We start from the raw sequence: 19,940 nt of genomic DNA, 5'->3' as shown, positions 1-19,940 counted from the left end.
TTCGGCCAACCTTAATTGATTTAACTTTTAAAATGATCAAATACCGATAAACTACATTCAATATACATTTCGAAATAATTACGGTATGTTTTATTGACATTTTAACATGTAGGCCTATGTTTTAATTTTATTTATTATTTTTTTATGAAGAGTGTTGTATGCCTGTTTTACGATTAATAATTACTAGTACATCGGGGTAATAACATAAATTCGGTTCTTTTAAAATGTATTGTACATATATATTAATTTTTTTTCGGTTGATCCACTAACTGCGGGTTGTGATTCCAGTTGATGACAACGATGAATTTCCCGTATTCCCATATAAAGAGATATCTTATATAAGGAGTACGAATTATAATGTAACAAGATAAATTATGATTAGGCCTGCTCCTCGTTTTCTATGAAGCTTAATCTTTTCTTATGAATTAGTTGAATTTTCGTTCCATTTCGTAAGTGTTTTTCCTAAGCGTCCGGAAGCTTGTTCAAATAATATTCAGGACAATGACACCGGCTGCTGCTGTACTAACTATCTGCTATATTTGCTTAAGTCGAAGATTTAAATTCTATTCGTAAGTTAAATGCATAAAGTAAATAAAACCTGATAGCTTTGTTGCATCTTTCCGCATACGCGAGCGACCCACAGTGAAAATGTGGTGACAACAAACGAAACTTCGAAAACAGAAACTGTATTAGTACGCCAGAAATTATGGTTGATCGTCTCTGATTGGTTAACTAGCTGATGAATAATCATACCCAATGTAAGCCGCGCAAAACCGGCTGCGAAGACGACGATGAGTAATACGTAATGCATGAGGATCCTGCAGACTTGATGTAGAAATGTTCAAAAGTCAAGTACCAGAGGTTTGAATAATAAGTAAATATTATATACTCAGTTAAAAAAAAAATGTATAAAGTGAACGCTTATAGAAGAAATCGTCCAGTTGCATGTAAAGACACAGCATGAAATATCAAGCCGATCGTCTGAGATTACAATGAATTAAAAGGGATAAATAGAGCCAAATTTCGTATGTCTCGAGTTTTAAAAAAAGACAGGATGAACAGGAATGTCGATGGAAGTACTTTTAATGCGATGTTGGTTGAGGGTAACATCTTGGAGAGACCTATGAGTGATTCGTCTGGCATTGCAGATTGTGATGTCAGCTCCATTTCCAGCGTTAACGAAGATTTGATGAACGACATCCTGAGGGATTTCGATTCAACTTTGCAGTTGGAGGATGACAGAGTGGCCGCATCATCAGAACGGTTGCTAAGATACGTAGAAAATAATACCATTGGCAATGGAATATGTTTCCAGGGCCCATTTGGAGATCGAGCAGGTAGACCTAACATTTAATTTTACAGTTTTCGTTTTTTTTTTTTTTTTTTTTTTTTTTTTTTTTTTTTTATAATTAGCACTGATGTTAATTTTATCATTATCTTAACATCAAGCATTTTATGTTAATAACCATGAGGTCGATGTCTTCTGTCATAACAACTACCTAAAAATGCCAATGGTAGGCTATATTTAGCAATACGTTGATAGGCCTACAACAATTTGACAACTTATTGATTATTATTAATTAAGAAATCATCAGAAAGTAGATATAATTTGAAAAAAAAAATCTACGGCTTCAAATTTTATAAATGAAATTCTAATTAGTTGTGATTGTAGGTCAGTTTTACTGCTTGGATCACTGACCTACTTAATGTTGGTATTTCCGAATCTATCCGGTTCCACACAACACACTTTAATCTGTTTCAAGAACTAAACCCTTATGGTAGGCATTTCATCTAATCTAAACGCGACTATATAAATAGGCCTACTGTATATCATACAGCTGAGAGATTACGGTATAACACAAGTATTCTTAGGTCATCATTATTATCATCATTATTATAACAAGTAGAGGCCAATCTCATTTAGAAACTCAAGTTGGTCATGGTCAAAACCTACCCCTTAACTTTGAATATAATCAACTCTATAAGAAAACTTCGAAAATGAAAGTAAAGCAGGTGTATTTCACACCTTCATCACATTAACAATCGAAGTCTTTAATCAAAACATTTTATCAAACAATTTCATCTTTAATTCACATTGTGATGGATGTTTTGTTTCAGTTTCAATACAACCATCTATTTTCTCTATGATACAACAGGGAGTAAATAATTGTTCCATTATTGTCGTTAATGAGCCCGTCATGGTTGAAATCCCAATTACAAACAATCGAGCGGCCATGCATTTGATATGATGCTAGGTTTTCTAGATGAAAATAAAAGCTAAATAAGAACAGGAATGGATGGCTAATAAGAGCGTAGACCGGTAGCGACACCCTTAATAAAAGAGAACAGTAGACTGGTAGCGACACCCTTAATTAAATCCTGCGTATACGCTTGATTAGTGGGCTCTTTGTGCAAACTTTTCACACCGTGTAAATCCCGTGAGAAATTTGAATTTTAAAATGCGCGAGGCTTGCTCCTTAATTAAGGAAAATGTCAATAACTAAAACAGCAAATATATAGTGTATATACATACCTACGCCAAAAAAGAAAAAACAAAAAGAAACAAAGGAAAAAAAAAACAGCAATAATAACAACAATGATAGTAGTAGTAGTAGTCAATAATAATAGTAGTAGTAGTAGACAATTATTGTTGTGTCTTCTTAATAATGTGACCATTATAAGTATAATAATAATAATAATAATAATAATAATAATAATAATAATAATAATAATAATAATAATAATCTGCAAAATATTAATAATAATAATCTGCAAAATACTCCAATGCGTTCACCGTGTTCACACTTTGCTACGGGGACGTTGTTAACTTCTGTACCTGTCCACTTAAAACTCAATTAAAGTTGAAACCTCCAGGTTTCGAAATGCTGTTATTGATTAAAGATTTATTTGCACCTTAATTTACTACCATACGGTAATAATCAATAATATAATAATAATTTTAATAAGGTAAAACTGTAATAATTTTGCATCATATCATTCGTCAACACGTTTCACCACGTGATATAATGAAGCCTGACGGTTGGAACATAGGTTCTTTCGTTGCGCCGCATGCATGATATACGAGGGATGTCTGACTTTCGGGTTTGGAGCCTGGGCTGTCATAAATACCACCCAATCAATGTCAGAGCTAAACCTCAACAAGGGATAGCTCAAAGCAAAACCCCAGAAGATATTCATATACCATCAGCTATAAACTTACTCCTTGTCCACACCATCAAATTGTCTTGACAAAAATATGTGACATACCTAAATATGGTCATGATGACATCACATCATGGCCATATATAGGCACATTATGACTATATATGGGTTTGCAACAGTTTCTTGTTAAAATAAGATTTGATAGTCTGGACAGGTATTTACGCAGAAAATAAATAATAAATAATTATAAACTTAAAATTAATTTAACATTAGTTTTTGTTGGACCTGACTAATAAACAACTGGCAATTGTCATTTATAATAACATAATTTTAAAGCCATGGTTTAACATACAAAATACGCAATTGAAGGCATAGAATTAGAATCAGTTTATGATAGCTTGAAGAAGTGAATTATGTGTGTGTGGCTGTATTAGAATGTGCTTTGTTGGGATACATAACTTATCTGTGAACTGGAACACAAATAATTCTTGGTAGATACTTCTTTTGTATCACAAATTTGCACTTTTGATTTTACACCACCCGCGACGATTTCTTTAATGCGGGCTGCCCGAGGCAAACCCATGAATAAATATTTGCAATTACCAGTGATCAAATATAACATAAAAATTGCACAAGGTACCTGCTAAAGGAAAACATATTTATGTGTTATTGTGTTCTACTGTATTGGACTCCAATGAAATGAGTTCAGTCATCCGCTTTCTTTTAGAAGTGTTAAAGTTGGAATATGGCCGACAAAGCGTATTATATACCGTTAAAAGAATGCTCGAATTATTTTAAAACTGTTCACAAGTCAGGTTGAAACTCAAGCCCATACTTATCATAATAGACTATAGCAAATGGTTGTCATACCGTCCATCTTAATTAAACAATTCAAACTCAAATGTCAATTTCCCGCCAATTGTCAATAAATCTATGATACCCCGTCCATCAATCGTCTGCTGGTCGAGTGAGTGAGTGTTAGATGACAATCGAATCTGACAGCCGTGGAAGGGTATCGATATGTTGGGTGTTTTGATAAGGGACACCATGTGGGCCGGTTTAGGGTGGTCAGTCGTTTTACTTCATTTGTTTATTAAGGTGGTGTTTTGGTAGACCACCAGATGATGCGAATTTGAGGCAGACGTCGAACCAGATTCATCTGTTGTGTTTCATATTTAATTGGAATTTTTGGAATTCCAGTAATGGGAAGGTGAGTGGGTTTACCCGGGTCACACCACGTCATTTACGCAGACGGCAGGGGATGTTAGAAGATGTTCGTGTGAGCTGTGAGCTAGTGGTGTCTATCATTTGAAGCTGTAGAACATTCTGTGGCGAGAAGTAAAGACAGTAAAACTTAATATAGTGGATACAGTGATTCCACCCCACCCCACCCCCACTTTGTAAACAGTATTAGAATTTTAAAGCTTGTTGCTAGGAAATAGGCCTACACATTCTTTCCTGGGATCACTCAAAATGAATACTTCTATAAAATATGTAAATATGCACCAGCACATGTTATACAGTACATATATAGTTAGGTGTTGATTTGAATACTGTACAATTTCTAATTGACTCCTACTGTACGTTTGTGACCCATGCTCCAATAGAAACCCACAATAAACTTCTATCAATAAAAGTCACCCGCTAACCCAATAGTAACCCACTTGAATATTTGTTAGATTAATCAATTTTTCACTGTACACGATAATGCAAAAATTAACATTTTCGGATTTATAACGGCTACTGCTCAAGGGGTGGATTTAGCAAACTTACTTAAAAAAAAAATCAACTTAAATTCGCCTTAAATCCATAAATCCCAGGCCATGTCTTTTGAAATACAAAAATGTGATATTGTATGGTTCAGATTGGTTTCTATCCATGCATTTATAAAGTTTTGTTTAATAATACTATTAGTAGTAGAAGTAATAATAATAATAATGATGATGACGATGATGATGATGATGGATAATGATAATAGATGATGGTAATTATAATAGATAATATTAAAAATTGTGCTAAAGGCGAAAAGGATCTTGTGATTTGTCGATCATAATTATTATATATAGGCCTAGTTAAAGCTTAGTATAGTTGGGCCTAAGTTGTCCTGAATATTAAGTGGATCTCTATGGTTGTCGAAAATCCCTGATAAAAAATCATGTGAGATTTGTTGGCTCTTCGTTTTGACTATAATATGGTGATATGATGGTGATAAATTTTACTATATAAGTGTCATTTCCGGCCATCTGAGGTACTATTTCCTCAAATTTTCTCCAACCTGAACTCCAATCATGGTGGGACTCAGGTGGTTGTAAAATCACGGCTTTGAAGTATGTAAAGTACATACATCAAAGACAATGTTTTAAAACTTTATTTTCTAGGGAACATCACACATTAATAAGATCTCTATGGTTGCCGAAAATTCGTGATAAAATATCATGAGAAATTAGTTGGAGCTTTATATAATGGTGATGTGATGATGATGAATTTTATTAAAAGTGTCATTTCTGGCCATCTAGAGGTACTATTTCCTCAAATTTTCGCACCTCAGCCCCAACCATGGTGATTCTGAGATGGGTGTGGACTCGCGAATTGTCTCCCTACCCCACACCTTTCAAAGCAGATCTGCTCCCCCTTCGAGTCGCACCTGACTCAGAGTATGTCTTAGAGACTGAGGGGAGGGCGCATCATTTTTTTTTCAGGATGTGATCTGGTTTTCATGCCCATTTTTCGTGATTATGACTATTTTGGATAAAGAATGTTTAGAGCAAGGAGAGTGGATTGAAGGCCCAACCCCAACCCAACTAAATTTTTTAATGGACAAAAGAAAATTATGTTCAAATTTAAGTCTGAGAGTGTAATTTCCGGCCATCTGGAGGTGCCCTAATCATAAATTTTCTTACTTCAGCCCCCATGGTGGGGCTGAGGTGGGTAGATCCTCGGGGTCTGTGAAAGTCCCTTTCTGGGTCAACTCTCTTTCGAATTTTTGGATCCGCCACTACTGAGTTAGGCTAATATTATTTATGATGCGTCTATTGAAATTTTCACATTTGTCCTCTCAAAACAGTCCTTATACGTTCAGAGTGTGCTACGCCCCAGCACCCAACCTTCAATTCTGTCTCTTATACACATCTAGATGTGTATAAGAGTACTACTATATAGGTCTAATCATATAAACGGAATAGGCCTAGAGCTAGGTATCAAATAAATGCATACGAAAGCATAACATTAAGGCCAGTCCCCTTTGTCATTCGCAAAACCAACATGATTTTGGCTAGAGTACTACAGATACGCCTGTTCACGTTGAACTCTGCAGCTTTGATCGTAAACTTGAACCCACGACCCTCGCCACGTGTCACGCGTTCGATTTACGTAATCAGCTTATTAAGTTTCACATTGGACAAATACAATAATTACCTACAAGGACAGGTGTCATCGAGCAACATAAAAGCACGATAAGATATATTCGAGATCTGTTTATCATTTTAAGATATAATTTCAATACTTAGGTCTAAGCCTACTCCTGCCTACTCTCAATCGAGAGAACTTTTCAGTTTTCCTGCGGAAATTATGTCTACTCACTGAACCGCCAGCATACATAGTCAAGGTGACCGATAGAGAGATATGGCTAGGTTCCTCATGTTGTTTGCAAAATGTCATCTAAAATTTTAGGAACAAACTAATAGAGTCCCTACAGAAAGATACGTGATATACGGTATTTTGTAACCTCAAATAACCGTTTTGACCCATTTCCTTTTATAATGTGACATATTGACCTAATTTCAGTTACTACTAGATACTTAGGCTACACAAGCGGGGTTTGAAGTTCATTAAGGACAGTCGTATCGCTTTCTTCAAAAAGGATATCGTACTTCGCTAAAGAGATCAGATCAAAAAGGAAAAATAAACGTGACATCGCTTGATTGATGAGAGAATGTAAACGCCAACTATTCTTGGCTCATCACTTTATCTGACGAGGCGCACACAACGGATCGTTTAGTGACTGTCCGTCCAATCAGCATCGCCCAGTGCTCATAGAGTGGATTTAGATTTTTCGGCGACGGTGGAGCAACACCGGCTTTACACCCATTCACACTGGGTAATACGGTTGGGATGCTTATTGCTATAAACTCTAAAGCATTGGCCACAATACGGTACATGACCCTAGACCTGTTTATAATTCTCTTTAGATAACAACATGAACAAAAGGCATTTTGACAATCTATATTATGGGAATATCGAATTCTTAAGCGTAGACATTCTAAAGGATGTGTATAGGCCTATTATAATTTATATAAATTTTAATATATACTATAGTTATTTCGGTTATCATCCTGATTTCCATCAGCCTTTTGTGTTTCTTTTTCAAATAGGCCTATAATAGTTCATTTTTCACCGTGAGAATAGAATTGTGCAAAGTTTGATACTTAGTTACGAGTATTTTGTTTATAATAGAAACGATATATCATCACTTTGGTAGGCATACGGTTTCTAGTTTAACTCTTCGTGGTTCTTTTTCCCCCAAGCAAAGGCCAGTTAATTTCATAATCACCACCCCTCGTGTCCAGGGTACAGGCACATATTAACTGTAATGCCGGAAATGTTATCGTGCGAATGGCCTCTATTCGGAAAAGGTGAAATCAAAGGTTGCTAAAAGCACTGAATTTTAGCCAAAACTGAAACGCGATGCCATCGGTTGGTCTAAACTATTAATGTCATGCGCTATATCCAGACAAACTCTCTACATCGATCACGATTATTTGTATCCGATCGGTGACTATTTGTGAAATATAATTTCGTGTATAAAATTGCATAACGAATCGTGTTTAGCGGCGTCGTGAACACGAAACGTATCCGATATGTGAACGTTAATTTTGATGAGTAATGACGTGAGCGCGGAGGGGGTTCGCGTAACAGAAGCAGTGCATGTAACACCAGGTGACCTAATGATTTTCAAAATGATTAATATGAATAACATTAAGAGGTTTCCATTGAGCGAACTGTCAATCAAGAGTGGTTTTCATGATGTTACAACCACAGAAATATATAAGCATACGCCAGTGTCCCCCTAATAGACCCAAACGCATGCGTTCAAACGCATGCGTTGTGGTGAAAATACGCGTAACTAATATAGACCACACAGGCAACATTTAAAAAGTTAGTTAGTTCCATATTACGTTAATACTAACTGGAAATATAAAACCAAGCACGTACTGCCAACTTCAAATAAACACGGTGTTTGTCGCACGTGGCATTTCATCCGGAATGGCCAGGGGTGAAAATAGTTTTCAAAGCAAATCCCTGCACTTGCCTTCCCAAGCGTGCTCCACTTCCAGAGAAATTTGAAGCATTTACTACCAATTTATTATATTTACGTGTTATTTTACAGGTTGAACCAATAATAGGGCGGTATATCATTCGAATTTGGAACATTACTCAATCCAAATAAATGTATTTTCTCCTATTCTAAACCCCCTTGGTGTGTGAAAGAATGACGAGGAAAAACACTTTCCATCTACAACTAAAAAGTTTATATGCTATTTATTGTATGACTGCTCCCTGTTGTTATCTCCAAATAGGCCTACATTACATTTAAATTAATGTTTCTTTCGAAAATTTTTCTTCGAAATATAAACTTTCGAAAGAAATTATAGAAGTATATCTTCCACATTTTATGATTATTAATAATACACCATCTTAATCCAAAATAGCATACGCAGAAACTAAAACAATTTTGTTTACAACATAACTGAGAGTTACAGAATTGCTTGCATAGGCATGCCTCTGTCGATTCCTCGTCATAATATCCTTTAAAAGTAATATTTATATCTTAAGACTGAATATTTTTGTCTTTGAAGATACTTTTTTTTCCGGTCCGTAAGGTGCAACTTTAAACCTGCGCACTCAAAATAGAACTGTAATTTACAAATTTAATTTAAATCAAGGCAAGTGTCAAATGTTAAGATGTACGAGGTAAATCAGTGTCACATGTTTTGATTTACTTCAATCAACTAACAATACGTTTTCGAAGTTGTGACTAACCTTCAATTCTGCTCTTACTTTCACAACCGGATTTATCCTTTTCACCAAAACCATCTGATATCTGCAAGGATCCATCGATACCGTATGTGAGCCTATGACCATTATCATAAACCATGCCTTAAACATAATAAGGCCACAGCTACCCACTACTGTAGTGGCAGAGAAGATAATAACAAAATGATAAATATTAAAGAAAATTTACAAAAAAAAAAAAAAAAAAAAGAAAACCAGAACGTATATGAAAATATATAGGCCTATAAAACTGAAGTAAAACTTGGGTTTTTGAAGGCAAATTATTAGGGTTAAAGTTGGGCTCAGGAGGAAAACTATTTTTATGATATTTTGTACAACTGATTTTTTTTATTTTATTTTTAGAAACGTCTGTTTTTTCCCCTCCTGGGCCAGGCTTTAAACGTACTACCAAGATCCTATTGAAATATCTAGGACACACGGGTCCATCGCATTTGGGAATTCCCCTTCCTTCTTTCCAAGAAAACCGTTCGAAAAGAAAAATATCATCGGTTGTTGTAATAATATGTCATTGGGTTCAGCACAATGCATCAATTCCGCTTGGAATCACTTACTCCCCCAGGGGGATAGAAAGAACTATCTAATAAAAATGCTACTATTGAGAGGCCATACCGTAGGTGATAACCTCATGATCTTAAGTGACGGATTCAGCTGAGGTTAAGGCAAAATGCTGTCGGAAAGTTGACGAATTGCATTTGAACTACTGTAAAATGTATAATTGATGATGTGCGTTCGAACAAGTCAATGCTAGACTGCGTTTAAATTTAGGGCGTTTGATGTCAACTAACATAGAAGGTAACAAAATAGCATACAGTACTTACTTTTGATATAAAAGTGGAATTGAGTTGAATAGTGATTAAGACAATTATAACGTAGGGGGACTCGCTAGCCCCCAGTCTCTCTCCCATCCCTCGTTTCAAGCAGGGGCGGCGCTAGCGGGGGTCCAGGGGGAAAGGACCCTCCGTCAGGAATTTTTCAGCAAGGTCTTTGGGGAAAATAAAATATCGAGCGCCGGAAGTACAATTCAAGCATGTCTTACTAAGCAAAAATGTTAGGGATTAAAAACATGTTTAGTGCGAGCAGTGCTACCGATGGCGAGGTGTTGTATACTATTGCGATCGTAAAGGTTGCAGTGTTGCGCCAGCTCTTCCTCGGCAGGGGGTTGGTACCTCCGACAGGGGTTAGTACCCACGGCAGGTGGACTAGTACAACCGACATTTTTTTTAAATAAAGAATCCCATAATTTTTATTATCTTTTTAAAAATATTTCCCGACAAATTTCAATTTTCCCCGACAGGGTGAGGTGGGGGGGAAACTAGGCTTCCCCGACCGGGGGCGTGGACACCCTTGTCAGGGAGCTTGGACCCCTCGTCGGGGAATTCCTGACGCCGCCCCTGGTTTCAAGACTCCTAGATAAGCCTACCTTCTAATTTCAGGGTATTTAAACGCTTTTTTTTTTTTTTTTTTTTTTTGTTGTAACGATTAAAAAACAGCTCCACTCCTTCAGCCTTGTAAGGGACTTGTTTTTTAAAGCATCATTCCTGTAATTGACGAGTTACAGTATGTTCATGGATGTTGGATGTGAAAGGAATTAAAAAAAATACAGTTATTGAGAAAAAAAATACTGAAGGAGAAATAGAGGGGCCCAATGGGAGGGACTTTCACAGATGGAGGGTCTAAGACCATCTCAGTTGCGGCTGAGGTAAAAAAAATATCATTATGCTACCTCTAGATGGCCGGAAATGGAACATAATATCTTTCTTTCGCTATTAAAAAAAATAATTTTGACAAATTTAGAGTTGGCCACTGGAAGGTCTTATCATCCTATATCCATATTGTTAGTGCTCGTTGTAGACATATATATGTTATTACGTTAATTTTACGGTAGCATTTCATTTTTCAACGGTGATTATTATATAATTTCTTTTTCTTTATTTTATAGCGACTTACTGTGACTATACGGCTTCTGGGAGGTAAGGTTATATGTTCAAAAATTATGCCAAGTACTGTATATATTATTAAAAGTAAATTACTTTGTGGGCCCTTTACAGACAACGTCTTTATCTAAATAATCACCTAAAAAATACACACCTTATTAGGGGCTAAATTTCAAACGCCAGGGACATTTCTGTAGTAATACTTCCTACAAAATAGTAGGCTTGCTAATCTTAACTTACATTACAGATGTAGGTTAGCGAAACACATGAAACTAAAATTCATCAGTAATTAGTGTAGCCTATTTGTTTCTCTCTTTATAGATCGTTGAAGTTTATTGAAAACTATATTGACGAACACGTTCGTCCGCTTTATGCCAACACACACACGACCACAAACGTAATGGCAAGACAGACAACTCGATTCCGAGAGGAAGCCAGGTAAAATCTCATTCTCCCGCCTATACATCTCAGCCCTCTGTCAGTTGCGTGTCTTTTGAGGTGCGCAGGGTGACCCCTTCCCCCACCCGCCTCTTATTAAAAATGTCCGTAGCAAGAAAAACATCCTTCACGTTAAAAGTTAAAAATCACCTTATAATGTGATCTACCGCCCTGATCATCGAGCCCACTCAACCTTTCAGCGCCCACAATCATCCCAACCATTTAAAGACTCATTGAAACGCCAATGCTGTCCAGGGGAGATGGCGCTGTGGTGGGGCCAGGATTTTCCCGACGGGGGGGGGGCCGAGGTACCCGACGGGGGAGGGGGAGTTGCCCCGACGAGGGGTCAAATTTCCCCGACGAAACCAAAGTGGGCGTGGTCGAGCTTCGATTAAAAGGTTTCGAAAGTGGTCCTGGGGGCGAAGCCCCCGAAAATTTCGACAATTATTTAGGGGTTTCAAAGGCTTATTTAATCGATTTTAGAGTCTACAAATATGTAGAAAATACATATAAATTTTTTTTCTCCCCGACGAATTGTGCTTTTTCTCCCCGACGGGGGGGGGGAGCTCTCCCCGGCGGGGAGCCTCCCCCCGCTGGGGCCACCCCTGCTGCTGTCTCTGTGCCTGCCTAGCAGGTCTGTCCGTCATTTTTTGTTTGTTTGTCTGTAATTTATAATTTAATTATCTGATATCACTAATCATTTGTCCCGAGAAGTGAAAAAGTGATGAATAAGCCTTAATGCCTATATTGTCTACAGGGAAATCATCAAAACAAGTGTCAATGCGAACGAAGAAGATGTGTTGATATTTAGTGGAAGTGGAACAACAGGTGCAATACATAAACTAGTTGGTGTTCTCGAAATCAATAAAAGACGAGCAAAGAAAACAGTAAGCCAGAAATTTTGGTTGATCTATCCTGACTGAATGATATAGGCCTATGGGCCTAATAAAATTTATAATAACAATAGTAATCACAATTTTCACAATCGGTATCACTGTTATCGCTATCATCATCATCATCATCATCATCATCGTCATCGTCATCATTAATATAATATTAGCTTTACAACATTAAGCTTCATCTAACTAATATATTATTTTTCTTTTTTTGGGGGGTTAATTTAGGTAGTCTTCGTTGGTCCATATGAACACCATTCGAATATCCTTCCATGGAAAGAAGCTGGTGCAACGGTAGGCCTCATATCGTTTTTAATTTAGGTCTACTCCATTAACATGAAACATATACCGTTGTGGTCTGGACCTGCCTCATCGATCTCTGGGTGCTGGCTCGAGCCGCCCCTCGCCCATGAAATCTGTTGGTCTTTCCGGATGACTTAAAATGGACGTCCAGTGTACACATCTGGCTTGTGTGTACTTTAAAGAACCCATTGCATCTTTCGGAAGAGTAGGGGATTACCCCGATGATACGGTTTATTTCATCCCCTGTCGTGAAATGATGTGAACATGAGCTAATAATAAATAGGCGCCTCTTTACAGCGAATGTAGTCATGGACGACACCCATACGTAATTCAGCACAATGACGCTGAAAGTTATTCTCATATCTTTACAGTGGCAGCACCAGAGTCTGAAATCAGGGGGTGGGGGAGGGGGAAGTGAGAGGCAAGGTAAAATTATAGGGGAGAAATATGATGAGGTGGCCAGAGTTGGGCGTGGTCGGGCGTCGTTCAAAATATCTCGAAAATGGTCCAGGGGGCCATATCATTTTTTCTCCGCAATGGTTTTTCTTCTTTTTTTGTTGGGTGGGGGGAACAGTGGGGGAAACAATTTTCTAAGGGGGATTCCCCCGTGCCCCTGTAGCGCCGCCACTTTACCTTTACCTACCGTGCAAAACTAAAACGTGATTTCGTTTATCAACGTAACACATTTGATAATAATTGATATATCAGTGTGAACACAATTGTGAATTAGGTAAAATTATCGTAAACACATCTTTTAAATAATTGTAGGTTCATAGAATTCGAGACACTACCCATGGCAATATTGATACAAGACATCTACGGAGCTTGCTTAAGGTAAGATGACACTGTACCATTTTGTATTTGGAAGGGCAAGTTTGTAGGCTTATAATGAGTTAATAAAGTAATATTTTTACTAGGGTTTGTTCTTTGCAGTGTAATGGTTGTGAGCCTTCCCCCCTTTTGGTTTTCTAAATATATGATTGTTTAAATGAAAGCAGGATGATGATATTAACAATATTAATGATAATCATGATGATGATAATGACTACGGTGATGATGATGATGATGATGATGGTGATAAAGCAGATAATAATGATGATAATAATTATGATGATGATGACGACGACGACGAACAATTGATGATGATGATGAAGACGACGACGACGAAGACAGTGACGAGGATGATAATAATGTTCATGAGATCAGTGATGATATTATGGTCACTCATTTTGCAAAGCTGAACTGCTGTGCGGATTTATTTATTGCAATTAGACCTATATTAAATTAGTTTATAATGCATATAAATATTGTCTTTCGTCAGATTAAATGTTATTCAAATTTTCTCTCTTCTTCAACAGAAATATTCCAATTCGTCTTATTCGCTGATTGGTTGTTTCTCAGCTGCCTCAAACGTAACTGGAGTAATAACAGATACTCGGTCTATAACGTCAATACTTCACGAATATGGGGCTCTATCATTTTGGGACTATGCTACTGCAGGTAAGTAATGCTTTAGGCCTAATCATATTTTCTGTTTGAGACCCAACGATTGGTTTCGACGACTACATGCCTATATCAAGGCTCTGCTCTCCGACATTCGATGATGTCTCTGGGCATCGTTTGGCATAAGCTTGATTTCTATTAATTTGAAAACGGTGCGACTTCGTCCAAGAAATGTGAACCACAATAATTATTTTAGAATAATGCCAATATAGGAAAATATTGCTGGACAATAGTTTATTTTAACGCCGAAACTTGTTATATTTTTCATTACTATACTGTACACGTGTAATTTTGTACACGTTTGAGCTAAATAACATGATAATAATACATAATACAAATGTGAATTGATGCCTATATTGTGGGCCTTCTGAGCCTACCCACGTTTATATAATGTATTTATTTAAAAATATATATTTTAATTCATATTATTTATTTTTATCTTTTAGCACCATATTTAGATATAGACATGAACCCTACCTCAAATGAGTAAGTCTATTCACTATTATTTTCTATCAAAATCCTTAAATGTAGAATAATACGAACCATATAGAGATCACTGTAAGGCCTAAACAAAACTTCACACCGAATCCAAATTTTCGAATCAGAAAGCCTACCGAACGGATCAGAAAATCGGAGCAGTATGTAAAATAGGGAAGCTTCAGAAATGTCGGTTGGAGTTCGACTTGGATGCAGCTTAAGTCTAACGATTGAGAGTCTGGTTCTGCACTGAGTCAATGTCTAATTAAATATCCATATTATTAAGTTGCATTCACGTGTGATTCAGACTGCGTTTCTGATGCGCTGAATGCCATTTTTATTTTCGGTCGGCTTTCTGTTTCGAAAATTTGTATTCGCTGCGAATGCATCTTACAGCTGCTTTTACATCGGATCTTAACCAAATTCGGTTCGTGTTTGTGAAGCGTCCATATTCTTACACTGATTAGATTTTCTGATCGCTTCGTCAGTGGGCTTTTTTCATTCGAATATTCAGGTTCGGTGTGAATGCACCTTTACTCTGTGTTCGGATTTTCTTGTCAGATTTAAGCTTCCAATTCCGGATGATTTAAGCACATCACGCGCCACAGTACATCGTGTCAAGTAAACTCTATCAATCTTGTCCTTCTTTCTGTAAACTTTGCTGACTGAACGCAGATGTATTTCTCGTCACCCACTTCTCCAAGATATCCCATGTTAATATTTAGAAAAGGACATTTAAACGTACTGATTAAAACCTCATTCACACCGATATCAGAATATTCGGCTCAGACGATCAGAAAATTTAATCAGTGTGTAAATGTCGGCACTCACCACTGTCGTACGACCGTCGGCCGATAAATCCCACCTTCGTTCCATGTGAGCGTAAAGCCGGTTTTCCTCTAGGCGAATTTATTCGCGCGAATAGAAAGCGTCGGTTCATGCGCACGCGCATTCACGTTTCTATCGGAGTTTTCGCTTCATTTCAGCGAAATCGGTAGTACGAACTGTTTCTACTTTTTGGAAAGCGAAAAAAATGCGAAACCAATCAGAGCTCAGGAAGCGAACCGACGCTTTCCATTCGCACAAATAAATTCGCCTAGGACGTGGAAAACCGGCTTTAGACGACGACGCGACGCCGTCTGCTGATTGTAGGTGGCAGTCATGCACTGATCGTCATTAAAAACCACTAGTTTTGCGCACACGTCGTTGCGTTGCGTTGTCCATAGAATCGTGTCGGCCGACGACCGTGAATGCCCGGCTTAAGAGGTAGGCTGGCGTTTAGGGCATCGGAAACGCTGCGGTCTGAATTTCGGTTCGGATCCGATGCGGGGTGCACCTTTATACGCGTGTATAGAATGGGGAAGGGGACGTAGCACGCTCATCTCTGTATTGTTTGTTGCCAGATTAGGGGACTTGTCCTTCAATTAATGCTTTTGATATTGCACCTTCGGCGTCGAGTAGTATAGACCTTTTTTCTCATCACCATTGGATACCGTACTAAGCCGATGCGATCAAGACACCTCAAACTGTGGATTATTCTTAACATTTGATAATTTATTCATTCACAGGCAAAACGGTGATTTTTCAAAAGATGCAATATTTCTGTCTCCGCACAAGTTTGTTGGTGGTCCAGGAACCCCAGGTGGGTACAAATTACCGTCTTCAATTCTATATGTCGTTTGTCAATTTTTCTTACATACAAATATTGTAATTTTTATAGACAATGTTTGCTCGAAAATTCGACTTGATTTAGAAATTGTAAACAATGGATACTCATGGGATTAAGCCCCTTTCTGTGCCTAATTTGCTTAGGTCTCAGCCATAGACTCATATCATTATTTGAAGAAATGTCGGCCATATCCATCCTCATTTTTATTTCTTATTGTTATTAATTACGGTACTTTACGCAGTACAAAACATATGATATCAATATGTAAAGAGAATATGATTATATAAAGCGTTTTAATTTATCATTCTAGGTATACTCATAGCAAAGAGACGATTATTCCGTAACTCCGTGCCAACAAACTGTGGAGGCGGTACAGTGCTCTATGTAAGTAGGTCAAAATAGCCGAACTGTTGAATGTGGTTTTCACGTATAAGTCTATAGGAAAACATGTACGTTGTGCCGTAAAATATTTACTAGTCTGACAAACAAATTCAGGGGAGATTTCACTCTGGTATGTATCACTTTAATGGAACATTATATTATTTTAAAAAAAAAGAGGAATTATTTCCTCCCGGATTAAACTAATGAAGATTTATTTTTTACACATATGACTACCGTATAAGCTTTATATAATTTTTTTATTATATAAATATTAAAAACACATTTTTTTTTACGTCGAATCAACGAAAATTTCAAGATAATCTACAAAGATACAATTTTTCAAGATACTATTTGTTTACTATAACAATTTTGCTTCAGCTTAGCATTAGGGGACCGCATTAAATTATGTTAGTATTAAATAGACCTAATCAAAACAATTTTTTCCTGAATTTTGTTAAAGGTATAGGTTTTACAAGAGTATATTTTAATTATATTACTTAACGTGTGTTATATTTTATTGCCACCGATTCTGAATAACTACACAATATTCATATATTCATCTTCCATCCAAACTGATTTAAATATAGGCAGTTTTGCCGCGCTCAGTAAGACAACATAATTTCATGGTTCATGTTAGCGGGTCAACGAAGGACCTACATTGTTTGACGTAATTCATGTTTCTCTAGCCAGATCTGACGAAATATAAAACGGATGAATTATATAGCATAGCAGGGTTTTTGAAAGTTTTAAATTCCTGTGGGATTCCGACAGAGGTATCCATCAGGCATAATTGTATTCCTGGTCTATCACCACATAAGAATCCATTTAACTTAATTCCTCTAGAGAGAAAATAATGTTATCTTAGTTCATTCGCTCTTTATACTTGTCAAACGGTTTTAGAAATCATATATCTACAGTACTACTTAGCCACTGAACATGAACACAAATAAAGAAAGAGTTTGAACGTGCGCACAAACTATTTTTCCCCTTTACTGAATTATGTTACTTTTTAATTAACAATATGCGCTTTTTATTATAGGTAACACGGGATACACACATCTACTTGAAGAACCCTGAGGAGAGGGAAGAGGGTGGGACACCTGCTATCGTGGAGTCTATCCGCGCTGGCCTGGTCTTTCAACTTAAAGATGTAAGTAAAAGCAATAAGCCACATTTAAGGTTAGGCCTATTCAACCGATTTTTATATCAATGCTATTAATAGAGTATTAACATGTTTTTTTACTTGTTGCTTGCAGGCAATCGGAACCGAATTGATAGAGAAGCGAGAGAACGAATTTGTCAAGTAAGTAGGCTTACTATTTACTTTTAGGCCTTTTTTTTTGTTACCGACTTTCGCAAATATAACCGATTATTTTAATATTCGAATTTCACCTATAAAATGAATTATCATTCAATACTAAAGTTGTTAGCTTACAAACAAACAATATTTTTCTCTTTCTGTAATTTTTAATAATATACTGGTATAATTATAAGATAGACAGCAGTACGCCTAATTTCCACTTAAATCGCTCGATTATCAGATGAACAAATGCGGCGAAATTAGTTTATTAAATGTTTTGTTTCCTTAGACTTGCTTTTGAGAAGTTTAAGAAGACACCGGAGATTGTGATCCTTGGAAGCACAACGGCTAAACGTCTGCCGATATTTTCATTTCTGGTCCGACATCCACAAAGCAACAAATTACTGCATCACAATTTTGTGGCAGTTCTTTTGAATGACCTCTACGGAGTTCAAGTCAGAAGTGGTTGCGCATGTGCAGGACCATACGCACAGGTTAGCATCTGATAAATGACTTATTGATTAATAGATCGAGTAATACTAGTATATTTAATTGATTGATCAATTTTTTTGTGTTCTATTTTAAGTGTTTTTTTTTTCTTTTACTTCATAGGATCTGTTGGGAATAGATGAAGAACTCGCTAAAAAATTTACATATTTTCTACTCGACAGCCAGTAAGTAGGCCTAAAAACAGTTTAAACTGTATTTTTGATTTCAGATGTTGAATTTAACATGTAGTTAACATTGCAATTAATGTGTAGCCTTCATTCTTTCATTTATGTGTTGTATAATAAAATGTAAACATCCTGAAGACTCCATCCCGGATTAATAGTCAGTTGTGATACATTCTCAGGCATAGAATGCTGGCTACGCCAGTAACAATAATCATAATATAAATTGATGCGGATATCAACCAACAGCAACTTGCAATTTGCACATCACGAGGTGTACAAAGACGATGACAAACCGAAGTGTACGCATGCGCAATTTGAATTGCTGTAAACTTATCATTTCACATCGCCTGGGTAGGCCTACTCAGATTTTATCCATTTCTTAATGTTCAAGCGCTGAACAAAATAATTTGTATTGTATAACCACCGGCAGACCATTTTATAATGAATGAAATTGATTGATTTTATCTTGTTTTTTAGGGGCCGAAAAGAAATCCATAAAGATTCCGGCGATATAGCAGAAGAGATGGAGATTATGAAGTAAGAGAAAAAAAAAATAGATAAAATCATTTAAAAAACAAGATGTCATTCATTCCTACAACAGCTAAAGCCACTTCTGAAAATTTCCATCCGTTTGGCAGCTTTTTGCAATGGGGTTTAGAGTTACTATAACTCGTATGGTATTATCATTATCTGAGGTTATTCGGAATCATGTAAAATGCTCGTCAGGATAATCTCAGTATTTTTTCTTTCATTTAGGCCCGGATTCACTCGCCTGAATTTACCTTATTTTGCATCGCATGAGGTGGTGAAATACATCCTCGACGCTGTTGTAGATGTAGCCAAGAATGGATGGAAACTCCTACCACAAGTAGGCTTACGTTTTGTTATTGCAACAACAAAACATATAGTTGAGTAGGCATCCTAACTTTCGAATAGTCCTCATGGGTAAAGTTAAATACTCTTTCTATTGAGTATGAGGGCGCTACCTACGTCTTTAGAGTCTACTAAACCGTATAGGTTTTCATAAAATTGAATTATGGCGAATTTTACTTGTTTGATAGGCATCGAGTTAATATAATATGACTTCATGTAGTCTATGCTTTCTAATGTTGAAATCAGCTTCCAAAACCA

General features: G+C 36.7%; 1 protein-coding gene across 1 annotated transcript in view; it reads left to right on the top strand.

Annotated features, from left to right (window-relative positions):
• Positions 1 to 790: 790 nt before the first annotated feature.
• Positions 791 to 19,940, top strand: part of LOC117109270 (cysteine desulfurase SufS-like) — a 22,659-nt gene continuing 3,509 nt past the window's right edge. The window contains exons 1-16 of the mRNA XM_033251543.1: positions 791 to 1,337; positions 11,174 to 11,204; positions 11,490 to 11,606; positions 12,364 to 12,493; positions 12,731 to 12,796; positions 13,574 to 13,639; positions 14,164 to 14,305; positions 14,755 to 14,794; positions 16,354 to 16,427; positions 16,765 to 16,838; positions 17,875 to 17,985; positions 18,092 to 18,138; positions 18,425 to 18,629; positions 18,748 to 18,809; positions 19,287 to 19,346; positions 19,566 to 19,677. Of these exons, the coding sequence (XP_033107434.1) occupies positions 1,028 to 1,337; positions 11,174 to 11,204; positions 11,490 to 11,606; positions 12,364 to 12,493; positions 12,731 to 12,796; positions 13,574 to 13,639; positions 14,164 to 14,305; positions 14,755 to 14,794; positions 16,354 to 16,427; positions 16,765 to 16,838; positions 17,875 to 17,985; positions 18,092 to 18,138; positions 18,425 to 18,629; positions 18,748 to 18,809; positions 19,287 to 19,346; positions 19,566 to 19,677 (1,647 nt within the window). The 5' untranslated portion in view covers positions 791 to 1,027. The remainder of the gene's footprint in view (positions 1,338 to 11,173; positions 11,205 to 11,489; positions 11,607 to 12,363; positions 12,494 to 12,730; positions 12,797 to 13,573; positions 13,640 to 14,163; positions 14,306 to 14,754; positions 14,795 to 16,353; positions 16,428 to 16,764; positions 16,839 to 17,874; positions 17,986 to 18,091; positions 18,139 to 18,424; positions 18,630 to 18,747; positions 18,810 to 19,286; positions 19,347 to 19,565; positions 19,678 to 19,940) is intronic.

This window comes from Anneissia japonica, unplaced genomic scaffold (genome assembly GCF_011630105.1).
Source record: "Anneissia japonica isolate Jap-2015-1 unplaced genomic scaffold, ASM1163010v1 scaffold288033_len957474_cov176, whole genome shotgun sequence".
NCBI classification, from domain to species: Eukaryota; Metazoa; Echinodermata; class Crinoidea; order Comatulida; family Comatulidae; genus Anneissia; species Anneissia japonica.
Note: the sequence above shows the minus strand (reverse complement) of the source record. Positions and strands in the feature narration are given on the sequence as shown.